The sequence below is a fragment of the Stenella coeruleoalba genome, assembly GCF_951394435.1.
Source record: "Stenella coeruleoalba genome assembly, chromosome: 16".
NCBI lineage: Eukaryota > Metazoa > Chordata > Mammalia > Artiodactyla > Delphinidae > Stenella > Stenella coeruleoalba.
This window is the reverse complement of record NC_137162.1, coordinates 61,713,209-61,731,909: the sequence shown is the minus strand read 5'-3', so window position 1 is coordinate 61,731,909 and position 18,701 is coordinate 61,713,209. Positions and strand designations below refer to the sequence as shown.

Here is an 18,701-nt window from a genome sequence, read left to right as displayed (position 1 = left end):
GAAAGGCCTAGGGTGTTAGGAGAGCTGGGGTTTTGGAGTTCATGTCCCAGCTTGGAGCTCTGTGACCTTGCTGAGCCCCATCTGCACCATGAAGTGTCCCTCTTGCTTCATGGGTTTGCTGGAGGGCATATTAGAATCTCCTCATCAGATCTGCGTGCATTGTGCTCGGCCTGGCACCTGCATGCAGGGGGCCTGGGCACACCCGGGGAGGCTTTCCAGCCCTGCCTCCACGGGCCTCTCCCACGTGGCCCAGCAAGGAGCAGCGCACCTCGGGGCCCGCGTTGATGCTGGGCAGACTGGAAGCTTGAGAGGCCTGACGAACCCAGGGCCCTGGCCACTTTCCCTGGGCCCCGTCTGTTTTAGCGCTTAGCCCCCAGTGGACGAGGAAGCCCTGTCCGCTCCACCACAGCTAATGACAGCCTGGCCTGCCAGGCCATCTAAAAACAGCTCCACTATTTTTATCTACTGGAGGTGGCTGGCCTGTCCTCTTCCCCAGACAGTGCCAACCTGGGGTGACTTTAAGGAAACCAGGGCTTTGCTAGGAAGATGGGTCATTGTCTCAAATCATAGACTGCGGTCGGGCAGGAAGCGCCCACGGAACCTTCCGGTGGGTGTCCGGCGTCACCTTGACCCAGTGGTCTGAATTTAGAGATAATTCCACCCTACCTTGCCAGTAGGGTCTCGGAAGGAATCACTTGACCTCTCCACCCAAGGTGTTCCTCAGAATCCTTGCTGGAATCTCTGGGGGCAGCAGGCTTCTGTCCCCTCTGGAGCAGGGGCACCAAGAGGATAGAGCCGCCGCGGCTCTGCGCCCGGGGCCAAGTCCCAAGCTGAGGCCTCTTCACACCCAACAGGAAGTTACTTCTGAGCTCTTGAAAGTAGTTTAAAATGACTCTGCCTGGTGGCACTGTGGGTGAATTCCTTTCCTTCTTTCTAAGAAAATGTGTTTAACTAGGCTCCCAGCCTTTGGATGGAGACTGGGGAGCAGCGTAAGGGATCGGGTGGTGAATGCCCAGCGCCGCGCGGCATGAAATAATCACCCTTAGAGACAGGCAGAGTCATGCTGTATTGGCCGCAGTTTGTATTTAGGTAAAATCTTCTTTTTTTTTTTTTGGTCCACTGCCTAATTTCTAAGCAAAACTGCTTTTCTTTGAGCAGTTGGTTGGTTGAGCCATCCTTAAAACAGTAGACGTCCTGCCCCTACCGGCCCCAGTCAACTTCCCGCACCCGTGGCCTTGGGGCCATTCCTACCCTCACATCTAGAAGCCCTCGCTGGCCCCTTTGTCTGTAGGGTCAGGGCTTGCCTGGCTCTGGGCCCCCTGCTGCTACAAACCCCTCCCCCTCTGCCTCACTCTTTGACCCTTTCCTCCCCCTCTCAGGGCACCTCAAATCCTCCTCGTCTTGGAGGCCCTCCCTCGTCCACTACCTGCCTTGCCTCGATCCCGTGGTCCGGCTGCACTGGGTGCTTGGCAGTTGTCCCCTGTCTCCCCCAGACCACGAGTGTCTGCGGGCAGGGCCTGTGTGTGCCCCACCTTTGTGCCATGGCTGTGGCCCCCGTTCTGTGAATGGCTGGACCCGTGTGGCCCCCCAGGGTTTATAGGTGCTTCCTCATGCCATACTTTACTGAGCGATGTGACCTCCAGCAACGTGGGGCTGAGAGTTTAAATGGCAGAGCTGGGACCAGAGCCCAGTCTTGTCTCCCAGGGAGTAAGGCCCTGGCTGTGGTCCCCTTGCCCCAGCTGGGCCCTGTTCGCTGTCCCCAAGGTTCCAGAGCTCCTTCTGGACGGGGTGGTGGGCCAACCGCCCACTCCCACGACCCTGGGGGCAAAGACGGCAGAGGCCTCAGAGGCTGAGTCACCCGAGGCAGAAGTGGGAGGTGCGGGACTCCAGGTCCCACAAGCAAGCCGGCTCCAGCTCGCGGTTCTTAGGGCTGTGGGTCGTGTCGTGTCTGGGGCGGGGGCCTACCCAGGAACCTTCCTGAAGCGGCCTGGAGGAGACTCGTGTAGGCTGACGTGTGCCTACGTGGGAGGGCTTCCAGCTGTGGCCCAGTTGTTGGGAGGCTGCCCTTCCTGGTTCCCAGAGGCCCGGGGGCTGGCTGTCCCTCCCCTGGGTGTTCCCGCTGCCTGAAGGTATGGCCGCTGTGCCACATCCTCTTCTTGGAGCAGAGAGAGCTGCCGTGGGCTCTGGCTGGAGGCCAGGGTGGGGGTGGTGTGGGTGAGCAGGGGGAGGGTGCAAGTGCAAGGTGAGGTGTGGCGTTCAGTCCCCCGGGCTCCCCGCTAGGGTGACGGTCCCTCTGCGGTGGGTTGGAGGAGCACGCTCAGATATGGTGGCAGCCACCCGGCAGGGGGAGAGCTGGCTCTGTGTGTCCTGGGCCTTGTCCCCCCGCCTTCCCACTGGGCCCGACACGGAGGAGGACCTGGAGGGGACCCCATGTAAGGCCTCTTCCTTCTGAGCGTTAGTCTCCCGCGAGTCTTCCGTTAACAGGTCCCTCCTATTCTCAAAGCTTCAGTGGCTCCCCGGTGCGAAAGCCACAGAGCTCAACCCTGGCTCCCTAGAATGGCCCCGGGGACTTTTCACTGTCCCTGTGCCCAGGCCCACCCCCTGGAGGTTCCCGTCTGATTGGTCTGGGGTGGGGCCCAGGCATCTGCACGCCAGGGTTGGGAAGCTGGCTTAGAGGGTAGACTTCTTGGCGCCAGGGTGGCTTCCACAGTTGGGGGCCAACCCAGTTCCCGTCTTGTCCCTTCACACCCTTGTTCCAGCCAGGCCAGCCCCTTCCCGGTCCCCCTACCTGCTGGGCACCATCCTCACCTCTGGCCGCCCCGTCTGGTGTTCACTGTCTTTATCCGAGTCCACGCAGGCCCTCAAGGCCCAGCTGCATCCTGTGCTCTCTGGGAAGCTACCTTTAGTCACTCGGCTGTTCCTTCCCTCCCTAGCATGGCCTGTTCTCCTAGAAGGTGCTCAGGATTGCCGTTCAAAAGACCGATGCCCCACCCTCCATCCCAGCCTGTCCCTCCCTGAGCTCCCGTCCCTGTTGCTGACCCTGCTTCTGTGGTCTTTCTGTGTCTGTCCCCAGCCTTGGAGAGTGTGTGTGTTGTGTGGGAGTGTGTCTGTATGTGTGTAAGTATGTCGGCGTGTGTGTGTATGGTTTGTGTGTGAGTGTGGAGTGTGTGTATGCAGTGTGTGTGTGTGTATGTGACTGTGTTGTGTGTGGGGTGTGTGTGACCGAGGGCATGTGTGTGAGGTGTGTGTGAGTGTGTATATGTGTGTGTGTGGGGGGGCTGTGTACGATTGTGAGAGTCTGTGAGTGTGTGAGTCGGGTGTATGTGTGTAGAGCGTGTGTGGAGTGTCCCCGGCTGGGGGTGAGCACCCACTCTGACTCCCGCCCCGTGCCGTCTGTCCTCTAGGCGAAAGCGGCCAAGTCAGAGCGGGAGGCCCGGAGGCTGCAGCTGCGGAGCCTGCAGTACCTGGAACGCTACGTCTGCCTGGTGCTCTTCAACGCGTACCTCCACCTGGAGAAGGCCGGCTCCTGGCAGAGGCCCTTCAGCACCTGGATGCGGGAGGTGAGGGCGGGGGCGGGGGCCGGGACCGCCCTGTGCGTCTTCCCCGGGCCCAGGGACAGGCGGGCAGGGTTGAGCGGGCAGAGTTCTCATCTCACTGTACAGGACGCTTCCCTGTGCCTGAGATCGTGTCTCGTTCAGCTCTGGGTTCCCAGCACGGCCTCCGCGCTCAGCAGGCAGTGAGTGGATGGGTGAGGCGGGGGAGGGAGGAGACGAGGCGCCTGGGGACACAGCAGGGCGGGTGCTGGGCTGAGCCCCTGCTCCCTGCCTGCGTCCCCCAGGCCAGCGTCACCTGGGTGCTACACGCCTGCCCACTGTTGTGCCCTTCTGGCTTCCCGCTGTGGCTCGGCCCCTGCTGCCTTGAAACCGTGACCTCGGACAAGTTAGTTAGCCCCTCTGAGCTGCTGTCCTCGGCGTTACAACGTCAGCACCACCTCAGGAGGCTGTGGTGGGGATTCCGTGAGATGCATACAGTGCCATCTGCCAGAGCTCGTGTGAGCGGGTCTGCCTTACGTGGCGACTGTATGCTCCCATTCTACAGAGGAGGAGACTGAGCGCAGAGAGGTTAGGTGCCGTGTTCATGGTCAGCGTTAGAGCAGGTTGTTTGGCGCCAAAGCCCACCATGTCTGGCCTAAGACGCTGCCCTCTCTTGCCGCCTCCACCCTCCCTCTCTGCTTGCCTCTTCCTGTTTCTTCCCCCAGCTCGGCTGCTTTTAGAGGAAGAGCCGCTGCCTCGGCACCTCTAGGGCAGGAGAAAGGCCTCCTTCCCTCCTTGGCAGAGGGGCCTGTAATTACCTCTCCACCGGGACACTGGCCCCTACTGACCTCACCAGACTGTCCTGGCAGTTCTAATCTGGACTCAGGGCTGGAATTAGCTCCCGTGGGGCAGGTGTGCAGGAGGATGGGAGGCTGTGCTGGGTATAGGAAGGGTAGGGGGGCTTAGGTCTGTGTGCACGTGGGGTCAGAGCTGTGAGGGAACAGAGGCAGGGAGGCCACCACGGGGCCTGGTGGCGGGAGTGGTGGCTGCCGGGCGTTTCTGCTGAAGGTGAGCCTTCCGGGTGGTCCTGATAGGGCATGGGTCACACCAAGGCCACCTTGGGGCTACCCTCTTGAGCAGGCCTTGGGCTCAGCTTCCTCTTGGAGGTGGAGGTGAAGGTGGTGGGGGACCTAGGACACTTCTGCTTGGGTTCTGCTCAGAGAGCTGAAATCAGGGGGACCAGGGGCTGGGGAGCTCGCTGGCTGAACCTGGGTAGTGGGTGTTTGGGGACATCAAGGAGGGCGAGAACTGCTGGTCCAGCCCCTAGCGTGGGTTCCAGCCTCGGGATGAACAGAGGGCAGGGGCCTCTGTTTGGAGTGGAGCCTGCATCCTCTCCATCCCCCGGGGCGGTGGGGAGAGAAGGAGGCTGGTCGTTGAGTGGTTTGAGTCTAGTGCCAGGGTCTGGGTCATAGGGCTGTGTGGAGAGTGTCCAGGGAGGCCCCAGTTAACCCGCCTGAGCTGAGGCCCTTGGTGGGCCTGCCTGCTCCACAGCTGGAACTCACGGCCAAAGGGCCCCTGCTGGCTGCTGCACCCACACTGCCTTCCCCAGCGCGCCCTGAGGGCCTGGCTGTAATACCGGGAGCAGCTGGCCTCTGCTCCCGAGGTCCCCATGGGAGCGTCGGGGCTACGCAGGCGTGGGGCGTGCTTGGCCTCCCGTGCTGCTCTCCGCTTGTTCACTACCTGCCGGGCGCTTTCTGTGCAGTGCCGCCCTCCACACTGTGCAGTCCTATTATAAGGGAGTGGAAGCACAGAGCAGTTAATAGTAATCGAGACGCAAACTTGTGCAGGTCACTGAGCTGGGGGGAGGCAGCGCTGGGCCCCAGACTCGCCTGTATCTTTGGAGCCCAGTGAGGGGAGGATGGTGTGACAGAGGGGGATGGGGGACCTGAATGATTACCCCCCTTCCCTGGAGCTCTGCCCCCATCTCTGCTGTCCTCCCCAGGTGGCAGCAAAGGCCGGCATCTACGAGATCCTCAACCAGCTGGGCTTCCCCGAGCTTGAGAGCGTGGAGGACCAGCCCTTCTCGAGGCTGCGCTGCCGGTGGCAGGAGCAGAGCCACAGCCCTGAGCCCTCCTCTGCAGGGGACGTCCTGTAGGAATGGGACTTCCTGTAGGACGCGCTCCCCCTGCCCCTGCTACCGTCGCCTCCCACGGGGCCACCTCCTACCCTCGCAGGCCGGGGGTGCTGGTGCTGCTCACTGACAGCGGCCCTGAGAAATGATTCCTCAGCTTAGCAGAGAGACCGGCATGGGTGGGGACCCCTTCTCTGGAAGAGTTTTTATAGGACAGTTGGTGCACAGTGATGCTTTGTGAATGGCAGGGCGGGGAGGGTCTGCAGGAAGGCCGGTGTGGCATCACGTCTGCAAGGAGCTCACTCCCCAAGTTGCCAAGCGAAGCCCCTCGCCGCTTCGCCCTCCCCTCTCCCCCAAGCGGCTCTGACGGGCCCTGGCGGGCGGCCCTGGCCAGTGTTGGCTTCCCTCTTGCCCTCTCTCGTGGCTCTCCCACGCAGCTTCTCCCGTTTTGCTGCCTGAGCACCGCCCTGGGGGCCCCGGGCTCCCTGGGGAGTGGACTGTGTGCGGGCTGATTTGTTAGCTTAAGGGCAGCTTTACCCAGTTTTCTTGCCTCTCATGCCTTGTCTCAACCTGGAGACTTGAAGGACAACCACGTGCCCGGTGTGTCCCGCAGGGGCCTCTGCCTCTCCTTCCTTTGCCCTCTCCCCTCCTCTGGGCTGGCAGGACTTTGGAGGTTTCCAGGGAGCTGAAAATGAAATGGAGTCCCTCTCGGGGGAAGAAAGAGCTTCCAGAAGGTGCATGCAGCCCTGTGGAAGAGGCCAGCTCCATTTCTCTGGAACCATGGGCGGGAGGTCTAGGGAAGCACTGCCTCCCTGCCCCGCCATCCAGAGTGGCCTGTGCCCCGACCTGCTGTGGCAGGAGCCCCGGAGACTGCCGGGTGGCCCTGAGTGAGCAGTGGGGCATGTGAGAGTGGGCCAAGGATGGCGTGAGGGGGCACGTGGATTCCAGGCCATCATTGCTGAGCATCCTTCCAGTGGGGGCAGAAGGGGCCAAGTGCTGCTGAGTTAGCAGCTGCCGGGACCAGCTCTGTGCAGACAGTGGGAGGGTTGCTCGGAGAGGCAGGCGGTGTTGAGCTGAGTCTGCGGCTCTCCCTCTTGGGGCTGGTGTCCCCCGAAGCACAGGGGCTGAGTGGTGTGGACGCTGTCCTCCTGGCCTGGCTCGTTGGGGCCAGGGAGGTCTCTCTTGGTTGGACACCGGCACTTGTGCAGAGAAACAGGTGATGTGTCACCGGTCATGGTGTTTTGAAAAGGGGGAAGAGGCCAGAGTTGTTCACATCTACCTAGTGTTGGAAAATTTATGACCATTTTGGCTGAATTCTTTTGCAAATCTACTGTATGTCTGTTCACTACCTTTCCAGATTTGTTGTTGTTTTTGGTTTTATTTTTGCATGTAGTAAAAAGTGTTAATTTTGTTGCAGACAAGGTCTAGATGAGGGGTCAGAGATCAGGGCTGAACTGGGAGGGATCCTTTGCATTCTCACGGTTGGCCCTGCCTTTCAGCTGTGCTGGGACTACTGGCTGGTCACATCACCTCTCTGCCTCAGTTTCCCTATCTGTAAAATGGGAGAATAATACTTGCCTACGTACCTCACAGGGGTGTTGTGAGGATTCATTTGTGATTTTTTTTTTTTTTTTTTGTACAGAGCTTTTGAGCATTAAAAGTGGCTAAATGTGAAGTGCGCTTGGCTGCCTATGTCTTCAGCGTGGGTCAGGTGTTACAGAACTGATGCAAGCTGGGGTCCCTGCTACTTCAGAGTAAGGGTGGGAGGGCAGGGAGAGCCAAGAGCACCTGCCCGTAGTGCACCGGATTCTCAGAGAAGGTGGATTTTCCTGGATGTCTCTCTTCTTCCTTCACATCCCCAACTATGTTTGACCATCTCACTCTGGATGCCCACGGCTGACGTGCTGAGCCCCTTCTTGAAGAAGGCAACATAACAGACTAATTCATGCTAAAGTGTGAAGGACTGTTATATCCAGGGAAATGGAACAAAATGGAATTTCAAGGGCTATGAAGGAGGGTGGTCCTCCACCTCTATTTCCTTTTCTTATCCCTGCAGGCTCCCCTTGGTCCCTTTAGGCCCCTGAAGGCTTGAACACACTTGTGTTGAGAAATTGGCGTGTAAAGAGGCAGTAGGGAGAGTGAGGCAGAGAGAGTGCTGACCTGAGCCTTCTCTCTAAGCTCTTCCAGGATTAGGGGAATCAGACCCTCTGGGTTGTAGTTCCAAGGTCAGCTGGGGGTGGTGAGAATGGAACCCAGAGCTCCGACCGCATAGGGTTAGTGACCTCCCCAGCCTTGGAGGGGAGGCCTCCTGGGGTTATTTCCCAGCACAGCAGAGTCCAGGCATGCTCTGTGTGGCTTCTGGATGTGAGTGCAGTGGTGTATACACCAGTGTGCACGTGTGTCCGTATGTGCGGTGGTTCAGCACTTCTCTGCCAGGGATGAGGGGATTGTAAAACTATGATCAGTAGAAGGATCTCCTGGGACCCTGATGGAGGTGCGGCAGGGTCTTGGGACGACCAGGACTGGAAACTGGAATACTGTCCAGCGAGCCCTGGATGCCCTCTGCAGCATCACCGGGGGTGCGCCGCTCCAATCCCCCCTCAGGAGAACCCGCTGCAAGAGCAGATGGCACAACTCCAGCCACTGCAGCTTCGATCCAACACACACCAAGGCCGCGCTCTGTCTCCAGCCCTTTCCCCGCTCGGGCTCTCCCAGACGATGACTGAGGCCGGCAGGGCTCTCGAGCCACTAGCCACGCTGTTTCTACCCGTGGCAGCCTTGCCCGGGGCCTCCCCATTGGTCTGGCTGGGGGTTCCCCAGACCCACCCTGCAGCGTGGGGCTCTCGCTCCCTCTCTCCTTTCACGGGCGTCAGACCCGCATCGTGGTCTTCCTGCCTTCTGCCACCTCCTCCTTTATCCTTCACGGGTTTCCACAAATCTCTTGCACATCTGATCCCATCGTGGTGTCTGCCACTCTGAGGACCTGAATGACACACCCTCACCCTCTCCTTGGCCTCTCTGGGCAGCTTCCTTGTCCCTCTTGCTGGTTAAGGCGGCCTTCTCTGGCACTGCGTAGGGACACCATCAGCCCGGTTTCCAGCTTCATATGTTAGAGTTCCAGCCAGACTCAGTTGTCTTTCTCTCTCTCGCACCGCCCTGCCCTTCCATCTCGAGTGTGGGGCTGCGGGGCCTGTGGACTGGGGCCCGTGTGGAAGGAAATCGTTGCCCACCTTCTCTGTGGATGGGGTGGGGTGGGGAAGGCAGGGCTGAGGCGCTTGGAGTTATCTGGGTGGACACCCTTAAATCTGCGAATGGCAGTGCCAACCTCTGATTATTTCCTAAATAAAGGGAATATTTCCTAAGTAAACCGTTATAAAGGTTTTCAGTTTGTCCTCCAGAAATGTCCTACTGGATAGTCTCAAATAGCAATTAATGAGCTCACTGTTTATCATGCCTGGCCAGCGCCGCCTAGTCCACTTTTTAAAAACTTCTCGCTACTTTTGTGGCTCACAATAGAATCTCATATGTGTTTAATTTTATTTACTTATTTTTTATTGAAGTATAGTTGCTGTACAGTATATGTTACAGGTATGTAATATAGTGATTCACAATTTTTAAAGGTAATACTCCATTTATAGTTCTTATAAAATATTAGCTATATTCTCCATGTTGTACAGTATATCCTTGTAGCTTATTTTACACCTAATAGTTTGTACCTTTTACTTCCCTACCCCTGTATTACCCATCCCCCCTTCCCTCTCCCCACTGGTAACCAATAACTTGTTCTCTGTATCTGTGAGTCCGCTTCTTTTTGGTTGTATTCACTGGTTGGTTGTATTTTTCAGAGTCCACATATAAGTGATATCCTATAGTATTTGTCTTTCTCTGACTTATTTCACAAAGCATGATATTCTCTAGGTCCATTCTTGTTTCTGCAAATGGCAGAATTTCATTCTTTTTTTAAGGCTGAGTAATATGTGTGTGTGTGTGTGTGTGTGTGTGTGTGTGTATATACACACACACACACATATATAATACCACATCTTCTTTATCTGTGTGTCTGCTGATGGGCAATGGGTTGCTTCCATGTCTTGGCTATTGTAAATAGTGCTGCTGTGAACATTGGGGTGCATCTTTTGAATTAGTGTTTTTGTTTTTTTCTGGATATACCGGAGTGGAATTGCTGGATCATAGGACAGTTCTCTTTCTAGTTTTTTGAGGACCCTCCAAACTGTTATTGAAGAGACTGTCTTTTCTCTGTTGTATATTCTTGCCTCCGTTGTCAAAGATTAATTGACCATAAGTGCATGGGTTTATTTCTGGGCTCTCTATTCTGTTCCATTGATCTATGTGCCAAGAGAGTGTCTGACTCCAAGCCCGTGCTCATTTCAAAGGTGGATGTCGGTGCCAGCTCTGGGTACTGGAATCCTCTGACATTTTCAGTGATGGGGAGAGAGATGTCAGTCCTTCTGGAAGTGTGCCTTTGCTGGGGTGGGTTGGGAACGGGGTGAGGGGAAAGCATGATTACTTTGAAAACCCTCCTACAAGGTCTTGTGGTTCTTACACTCAGCGCTTTTCAAACCCCTGTGTTCTTTCAAGAGGTTCCCCTCAACACCCACAAGAAGTACGTGTTTCCTATGCATCACTCTGGTAGATTATCTATGATGGGGGCTTTTGAGTTTCATTTTGCGCCTCCCCTTAGTATATTCTTTCTTTTCCTACCATCTGCCCACCTCACCCTGAATTAAAACATCAATAGTTTATGAAAACACACATTTCCCCATTCCCACTCCAACATTTGAAGTCACCAGTCTTTTAATTTTTGCCCATCTGATTAGGAAAGAGTCTTTTGTTTTTATTTTAATATGATTTTCCCAATTACTAATGAGATGAAACATCTTTTTATAGGTTTATTGGCCATTTGGATTTGCTCTCTTATATGTTTGCTTATTTTTCTACTGGGTTGTCTCTTTCAAACTAATAGGTGTAAAAATTTTAATACAGTCTGTTTCATTTGTAGGTAGATAGATATACAGCCAGTTCTTTCTTCCAGTTTATCCGTAATTGTTTTGGAGTTTATTTTGTCAGATTTTTGCCTTTTATATTTTGTGTCTTGTGTCAGCAGACCTTCTCTACCCAAGGTTACTTATCTACTTCCTGGTTTTTTTTGATTGCTTGTACAGTATTGTCCTTTATGTTTCTTTCTTTAATTCACCCGGAATAAATGTTTGTGAATGACATGTGGTAGAGAATATAATTTATTTTTTTCCAAATGCGGATCCAGTTGGCCTATGTTATTTATCGAGTAGCCAAGTTTCTCTACTTCTTGAACTGCAACCCTTGTCATATGTTAGGTCCCTGTGTGTACATGGGTCCGTACAGTAGACATGTGATTGCCATTGCCTCTAGCATCCATTCATCTTCCAACAACCATCTCTGACTTTCCATCCTAAGTTTAAAAACTCTCGAGTGGATTTTTAATTTTTTAAATCTTTATTACTCTTTTCTGGACTTTTAGTTTTCCTTGGGTCAATTTTGGTAAAATACCAACATTTTCCCAGGATAACACATGGGCATCTGTCAAGATTTTCAAATTTATTAATGTAAAATCATATGTAATATTCTCTCTTTTCTTTTGGCCGCACCCAGCGGCATGCAGGATCTTAGTTCCCCGACCAGGGATCAAACCCACACACCCGCTGCATTGGAAAGGCGGAGTCCTAACCACTGGGACTCCAGGGAAAACCTTGTAATATTCTCTTAAGTATGTAGAAGGTTCCTGTGCATCTGTGCCTGTCTTCTTTCTCAATCTTAATGAATATCTTACATGTTTTCCTTGGTCACATTTGCAAGTTTTTCTGTTTGTTATCGTCAGATAACCTATTTTTGTTCTTATAAATGTAAACATTGAGAATCTGTGATCACATAAACTAGTAGAGGTGACTTTTTGCTATAGTACTGCTGTTTGATTCTATGAACCGCTTCTGAGTAATATGCCAAAAATCACATCATGATCTCTCATCAAAGCATTAAAACATTTTTTTTCTATTAGCTGTCAGTCAAATGGGTACTCGTGTAATTTTGTTATAAGCTTTGAGAATTGGAAAACACTGGAATTGCAAAAGGATGTATTACCTGGATATTGGAGTCATTAACTCTCTCACTTTCTGGAAAATATGCCCCCAAATGTTTGTTAAGATTTGTCAAGTGACTACTAATTATATCTCTTACTCTTTCACTCAGAGGTACCCTGTAAAAACTAACATGCACAAAAATAGATGAGGAAAATATTGTTCATTTTAACTCTCCTTTTCCAATACAAACTTTTCTTTTTTTTACAGTTCCAAAAAGTTTTTTAAAAACAACTTTATTGAGGTATAATTGATATACAATAAACTGTACATATTTGAAGTGTATAATTTGTTAAGTTTTGACATAGGTATACACCTGTGAAATGATCGTAATCAAGATAATGACCATATCCATCATCTCTGAAAGTTTGCTTATATCGCTTTATAATTGCTCCTTGCTGACCTTCCCTCCCCCATCCCTCTCCGCAGGGACACTTTGATCTGCTTTTTGTCATCCTAGATTCGTTTGCATTTTCTAGGGTTTTATATAAATGGAACCATCAGTGTGTACTCTTTATTTTCTGGCTTCTTTCACTCAGCATATTTATTTCCAGGTCATCCATGTTTAACGTACATCAGTTGGTCATTCCTTTGTATTGCTGAGTGGTATTCCATCGTACGGCTGTACCCTCCGTTGGTTAATCCAAATTGTTACTGGATATTTGGGTTGTTTCCAAGTTTTGGCTATTCCAAACAAAACTGTTATGAACATGTACAAGTCTTCGTATGGACATATGTTTTCATTTCTTTTGGATAAATACCTAGGAGGAGAATGGCTGCACAGTGTGGTATGTGTGTGTTTAAAATTTTAAGAAACTGCCCAACTATTTTCCAGATGGTTTCATCCCCACCAGCAGCTTACGGGAGTTCTAGTCCCTCCACATTCTTACCAGCCTTGGAATTGTCGATCTTTTTTGACTTTAGCCGTTCTAATTGGTGTGTAGTGGATGTATTTCCTACCACCAACCCTCCCAGGTCACATTTTTAATTGATAAGATTTCCAATTCAATATTTTTTAGGGCAAGCCTAAAAGTGTCAGAAGGCTCATCTCTTTGAAGATATTAATTATTTGAGGGCTTATTCAGTTCTGTTTCCGTGGATGTTAGTTTAGTTCTTCTCTTTACTGAGTTTGGTGTTTGTTTTTCATGTTGTTGGTTCTCCTAGTGGTTGGTGAATTTGGTTGTGCGCTCAACTTTGTCTTGAGATTTCAGGTTATCCTGTTGGTAAGCCTTGTGACTATTGCACATAGCCTGGACTGGTGACTCCTGGGAAGGGATGGGACCTGCTGGCGACAGCGTGTGCCGGTGGCTGCCCTTCTGGATGAGGGTGCCCCCTCGCCGCTAGGTGGATAGCAGCCCTAGGATGCTGCCCCGAGTGCCCCACTCGCTGCTACTACCTGGCAGACTCCACTGCTACCCAGACTTGACCTGTGCTGCTGAGGGGGGCACGGGGAGAGCCAAATTCTCCAGCTGCTTCTGCTGGAATTCTCCAGCCTTGTCCTGATAGGGGTCCAGGCTTCCTCCTGCCTCCTGGCTTGGCATCTGTGAGCTGAAAGCTTCCTTAAAGCTGGTCCCTCCTCTCTCAGAGGCTTTCAGCTGCGTGGCTTGTGGGCTGTCATTTCCCCTGTCCATCCAGTTCCATCAGTCTCTGTCTTTCAGGGATTCCTCACAATTTCTGACCTCTTGTTTTTCTAGCTCTGGCATAGAATTTAAAAAATAAATACTTTTAATGACATTTTGAGGGCTGTGGGTTGGGAAGGGGAAACTAGAGCATATGCTTAATCATAATTTGTATATGAAAATAGCTCATACTATGCACTAGGCCCTGTAGCAGTTAGGATCCTGGCAAAGAATGGATGGCAACCTTAGCTCCAAGTTCAAAGACAATTTAATGAAAGGACCATTTGCAGATGTGTGGGCAGGGTTAAGGGAACCAGCTTGGAATGGTGAGAGGCACTCAGGAACTAGTTACAGGGGGAAGCAGTAACCTCCCCTAGATTTGAGGGGGCAAGGGGACAGCACAGTGTTACCTGAGCCTGCCACAGGTATCTTCAGGGGACTCTGGGGACCATCCAGCAGAAACTGAGTTGAGAAGGGGGTAACTGTGGCCAGAGCAGCATCACTGAGCCTGGGGCTGAGGGAGGAGGAGCAAATGCCTTGACTCCTCCCTCGTCTTGTCCTCTGATCTCCCGTCAGTGCCTCCCTTTGATTGCAGGAGGTGCCAGCAACATGGTCCACGGGGTGGGTCCGCCTCTGGAGATGGGGAACGGAGAGAGGGACAGACGGGATAACCAGCACAGCCTTCTCCCAGGCGCTGCACGGATGCCATCACCTCCAGTAGTTCCACGACAGCCCGACGAGGTAGGCCTGTTCTTATTTTACAAAGGAGGAAACCCAGGTACCTTGATCCAGTGACACCTCCAGAATTTCCCTCTGTTCCTCCCTCTGCCTGGCGTGCCTTCCCTCCCTTCCTAGCCCACTGCTCCTGTGCTTCAAGTTCAGCTTGATTCAGGTCTCCTCACCACTGCGATCTAAGTGTCCTGAAGATACTTAGAGAAAGGGTTCTGACTTCTCAAGATGCTGTGCCCACATGTCCTCCAGCATTTCATTATGAAAATTTCAAAACTACAGGAAGGTTGGAAGTATTGTATGAAGAACAGCCCCATACTCCGGGGTCCACTTCTCAAAAACACTTTCACACTGTTGTCCATCGACTTCTCTAGACCTCCACTAACTTGTAATTCCTTAAAGGAAGGGCTACCAGTGATCAGTCTTTGCATCTCAGGGTCTGTGGTGGCCTGGCACACAGAATGCAGTCAGTAAATGTTTGATGACTTGATAATTCACAAGGCATTTGGTGTTTCCCAGGAGAGGGGAAGGAGAGTTTGATTTCTTGAGTGCCTGTGGGTGGTTTTCGTACATTGTGTGGGGCGTTGCGTTCATTATTTCACCAAAGCCTTGCAAGTCAGATGAGGCTGGGATTATGATCTCTCTTTTACAAGACCAAGAGAAGTTTCACAATTTACTCAAGGCTCACATTGTATCCCTAAGGGATCTGGGATTCAGATCGTCAAGCTGCCCTCAAACCCATGCTGGTGACGCAGTGCCTTCTCTGTAGACTGGAGGCTACTGGGTGCTGGGGACTGTGCTTTATGCATTTCTGAATGTCCCAGGATCTCGCAACTAGCAGGTACAGTAAATATTTTTGGCAAGAATGAATGAATGAGCCTTTAGTGAGTATTTCCATACTACTGGAATATGGCATTCACTGCTGGAAATTCATTCACTACGGGCATATGATACCCGAAGGGAGCTCGTACACCTCTGCACTAAGCAAAGGAGGGATCTGAGGCTGGAAGGGCAGTGACATCCAAGGTCGTGCAGGGAGCCAAGGGCAGACTCCGTGTGCTGACTTCCTGCCCAGCGCTCTTTCTTTTCCCTTCCTCTTCAGATCCATCCGAGCATCCGGATTGGTACCAGTCACTAACCCAGAGCCTGGAGACCCACACAAACCGCGTTTCCTAAGGCTGTGTGGGTGGGTGCCTGCCCAGGCACTAGCTCGTGGTGCCCGTCTTCCTTCTTCTTCACTGAGGGTGCCATGGGCTTCAGACGCTTGAAGTTGTGTGTGAAATTGTGTTTATATACTCTGCTCAGGAGAGCATCCAGTGTTTGCATCAGGCTCTCAAAACAAATAGAAAATCTGTGACCCCCCCCCCCCAAAGCGGGTGAGGGCTCCTTTACGTGTTCTCTCCAGTGGTTCCCCAAATTCTTGATTGTGCAGACAGACAGAATTTCTTTTTTTTTTTTTTTTTGGTGGTACGCGGGCCTCTCACTGCTGTGGCCTCTCCCACTGCGGAGCACAGGCTCCGGACGCGTAGGCTCAGCGGCCGTGGCTCACAGGCCCAGCCGCTCCGCGGCATGTGGGATCCTCCCGGACCGGGGCACGAATCCGTGTCCCCTGCGTCGGCAGGTGGACTCTCAACCACTGCACCACCAGGGAAGCCCACAAGCAGAATTTTTAAAAGAATATTAGGATGCAGATTTTTGCGAAGTTGGCCCATTAAAAAGAAATGAACCGCCCTTACAATGCTATCGTATCATAAAAGGATATTTTTAACCCCTCCAAACAAGAAGGACAAATTCTCTGGGGGATAAAAGTGACAGGCTTTCCAGTTAGGTGAAATAGCTTTAACATGCTACACGGTCCTTATTTTGCTCACTTTGCTCTCGACTGAAAATGTTAGTGTGGACCAGCCCTTGGGAGCCTTGCTCTCCACGGAGAAGCTTCTGCTTAGAGCTGTGTCCTGTGTGAGAACTCTCTGTGGAGAGCGCTCTTGAAAGGTGCCCCCTGTGGAGGTGGCTGCGCGTGGGTTCTGTTGGATCCCTGGGTGCCATTTCCACCAGGGTGGCTGCCAGTAACTGGGCATGAACTTTGGTCACATGGGGAGGTTATACCATTGTCCATTGGCTTAAGTTTCCTCACGAGGGTTTTGGGCGAGAATCTGAAGAATCCAGGCTCTGAGTGGCCAAAGCAGCCTGCCGTCCCCAACTCCCATGGAAAGGAAGCACTGCGTGGTGGGCGTCTGTGGGAGCCCTGGGGGTGCAGGGCTGTGGGGACCATGAAGGCACTGGGTGGAGGGGAGCTGTGGCCGTGTGAGATGACCCCACTCCCTTTGGGTTGCCCGGATCCCTGCGTCCCTCTCTCCTGCCAATGCAGGAGACAGGCCCTTGTCCTTCCTGCCTTGGCTTCCCCCGTCAGGGCACTGGCTGGCATCCTCTCTGGCTAGACCCACCCTCTCCTTGCCTGAGGACAGGAGGATCGCAGCTCTGTAAAGAGGTTTGCCAGGGAAGGTTTGCTGAGGAGGGGCGTTGGCCCCAGCAGGGAGTGGGTCTCTGGGTGGGGAGGTGAGAGCAGCAGACCAGCACAGCAGGCTGTGGCTGGCGTGTCTTTGTGGTTCTGCACACAGTAACATCTCCTTGAGTGTTTCTTGAGTGACAAGTACTTCTGAGCATCTAACATGTACCTGACAAATTGCTGCAACTCTCCCAGCCCCAGTTTCTACATCTCTAAAAGGAGCTGACAATGCTCTCCCGCCCCAGACCCCATCCTGCAGTGCAGGCAGGATTCCCCAGCTGTCTACGGGATCTGGGGCAGGACAGGCATCAACCCATTAAGTGGGGCCCCTTCCCGATGCCGTTACACCTGGCGTGTTTGTAGGTGCTTCCGCATCCGGTCCTTTACCACAGAGGAGCCCACGTGTGATCTTAAACTCTGAGGTGTTAGTGTGTCCAGGCGATGTGAGGAACAGAGGACTCGGAGGGGAACCCATTTGCTCTAGGTCACGTAGCAAACAAGGGCATAGCCCACTGCACACATCTGGTCTGGGAGGGCTGTGGGAATGCTCTTCACTCCAGATGGTACCAATAAAGGCCCTTTTGCTCAGTTTGTTGATACAACAAAACAATAAACAAACAACTGCTTTTTGGAAACAGTTGGGGGACATAATTATGGAAGAATTGACCAGAACGTCTACATCACTGAACCTTTTCAAGGAAAGCCCTAGTATTATTTTCAGATACACTATAGATGAAAACCAGGAGTAAGGCACCTTCTGGGCCCAGTGGCGGCGCCTGCAGCACCTGCTTACGTACCAGATCAGAAGCATGAGGGATTGCTCATGGTTTATAAGCTAATTTGCACGGTTTGCTTAATAAGCACATTTGCGTGGTCTTAATGGTTTCCAAAGGACTTGAAAGCAGTTTGGGTTCTTCACAAAGTTATAGAATCCCCTGCCATGTCATTTGCCCTGTGAACTGGTTCAGCAAACCATACTTCTGTTTTGTTTTTGAAATGAGAAACAGATGTTTATGTTTAGGCTGCCGGCTCCAGCTTAAACACAGGCTTTCTGTCTCTCCTCTTCCCAGTTTGCTCTTTAAGGGGCAGGGAGGGGTTCTGGCCAGGCTGGAGTCCTGTCCCCGGGCCCCTCCCCTGAGCTGCCTCCAGCAACGGGCTGCTCCCTTAGCAGCCGGCCTCCTGAGAGAGGAGAGGGCCCTTGGGGACGGAAGGGAGCGGCTGCTAAGGAGTGGGTCCTTCGGGGCCAGTCTGCATGGCCTTGAGCCAGTGCCCCTCCTGTCCTGCCTGTGGGGTCCTTGCCTGGCAGCTGAGGGGGTTAGAGTGACAGAGAAGCGTGCTGCCTGACACCAGTAAATGTGTCAGGGATGCCCAGTAAATGTGTGCCCTCTACTTTCCCTTCAGGCTCCCTGGAATTCCCAGCCAGCCTTCCCCACCCTCTTCTGGTCCAGAGGGTGGGCATGGGAGCTGGGCTCAGTGAGTGTCCCAAGTGCACCCCTCGTTCTAGCCCCTGGAGAACGATGTACAACCTGCAGGAGTCATTTCCCAATGTTGAGGAGGACAGAGCGGGACAGCCAGGGTGGGCTAGGAGCCTCCAGTGCAAGGTGGACCAGAGTGGAGGAGCGAGGAACCAGAGGGGAGGGAGCCCTAGTGAGAGCCCTGTGGCCTGGCCAGGACAGGAAGAGTGACTGAGGGCGCCTGGGCACCGCCCCAGTTCTGCAGTAGCTGAGGGGTGGATGCCCAGGGAAGACAGGTGGGGTGGGGTGTGGACTGGAGGCAGGAGCAGGACATACCCGGGGCCATTGGCAGCAGAACCCCTGGTTCGAATCTTACCTTTCCCAGCACTGAGTAACTGGGAGACTTTGGACTAGTCATCAAACCTTTCTTAGCCTCAGTTTCCTCACTTACAAAGTAGGGCTCTTAGGAAAAGTAAATGAAATCATGCATATTTACACAGGGCATGTCTCACAGTAGGCACTTAAGAAATGGGTGATAAAGGTAAAAACAAACTAGAAACCTTGAGATCTCATCCTCCTTTTGGCATCTATCATGAGT

The 18,701-nt window shown here is 52.9% G+C and overlaps 1 protein-coding gene across 4 annotated transcripts in view; it reads left to right on the top strand.

The window, feature by feature from the left end:
* The window catches only part of PALD1 (phosphatase domain containing paladin 1), an 84,885-nt gene extending 75,199 nt beyond the window's left edge, over positions 1-9,686 (top strand). For 2 of the 4 annotated variants that reach the window (XM_079900550.1, XM_079900551.1), the window contains exons 19-20: positions 3,405-3,736; positions 5,536-9,686. In XM_079900550.1, coding sequence (XP_079756676.1) covers positions 3,405-3,736; positions 5,536-5,794 — 591 coding nt within the window. In that variant the 3' untranslated portion in view covers positions 5,795-9,686. Of the gene's footprint in view, positions 1-3,404; positions 4,189-5,535 lie in introns of those variants that run through there. The other 2 variants (XM_079900553.1, XM_079900552.1) reach the window with 2 other exon arrangements.
* The last annotated feature ends 9,015 nt before the right edge of the window (positions 9,687-18,701 follow it).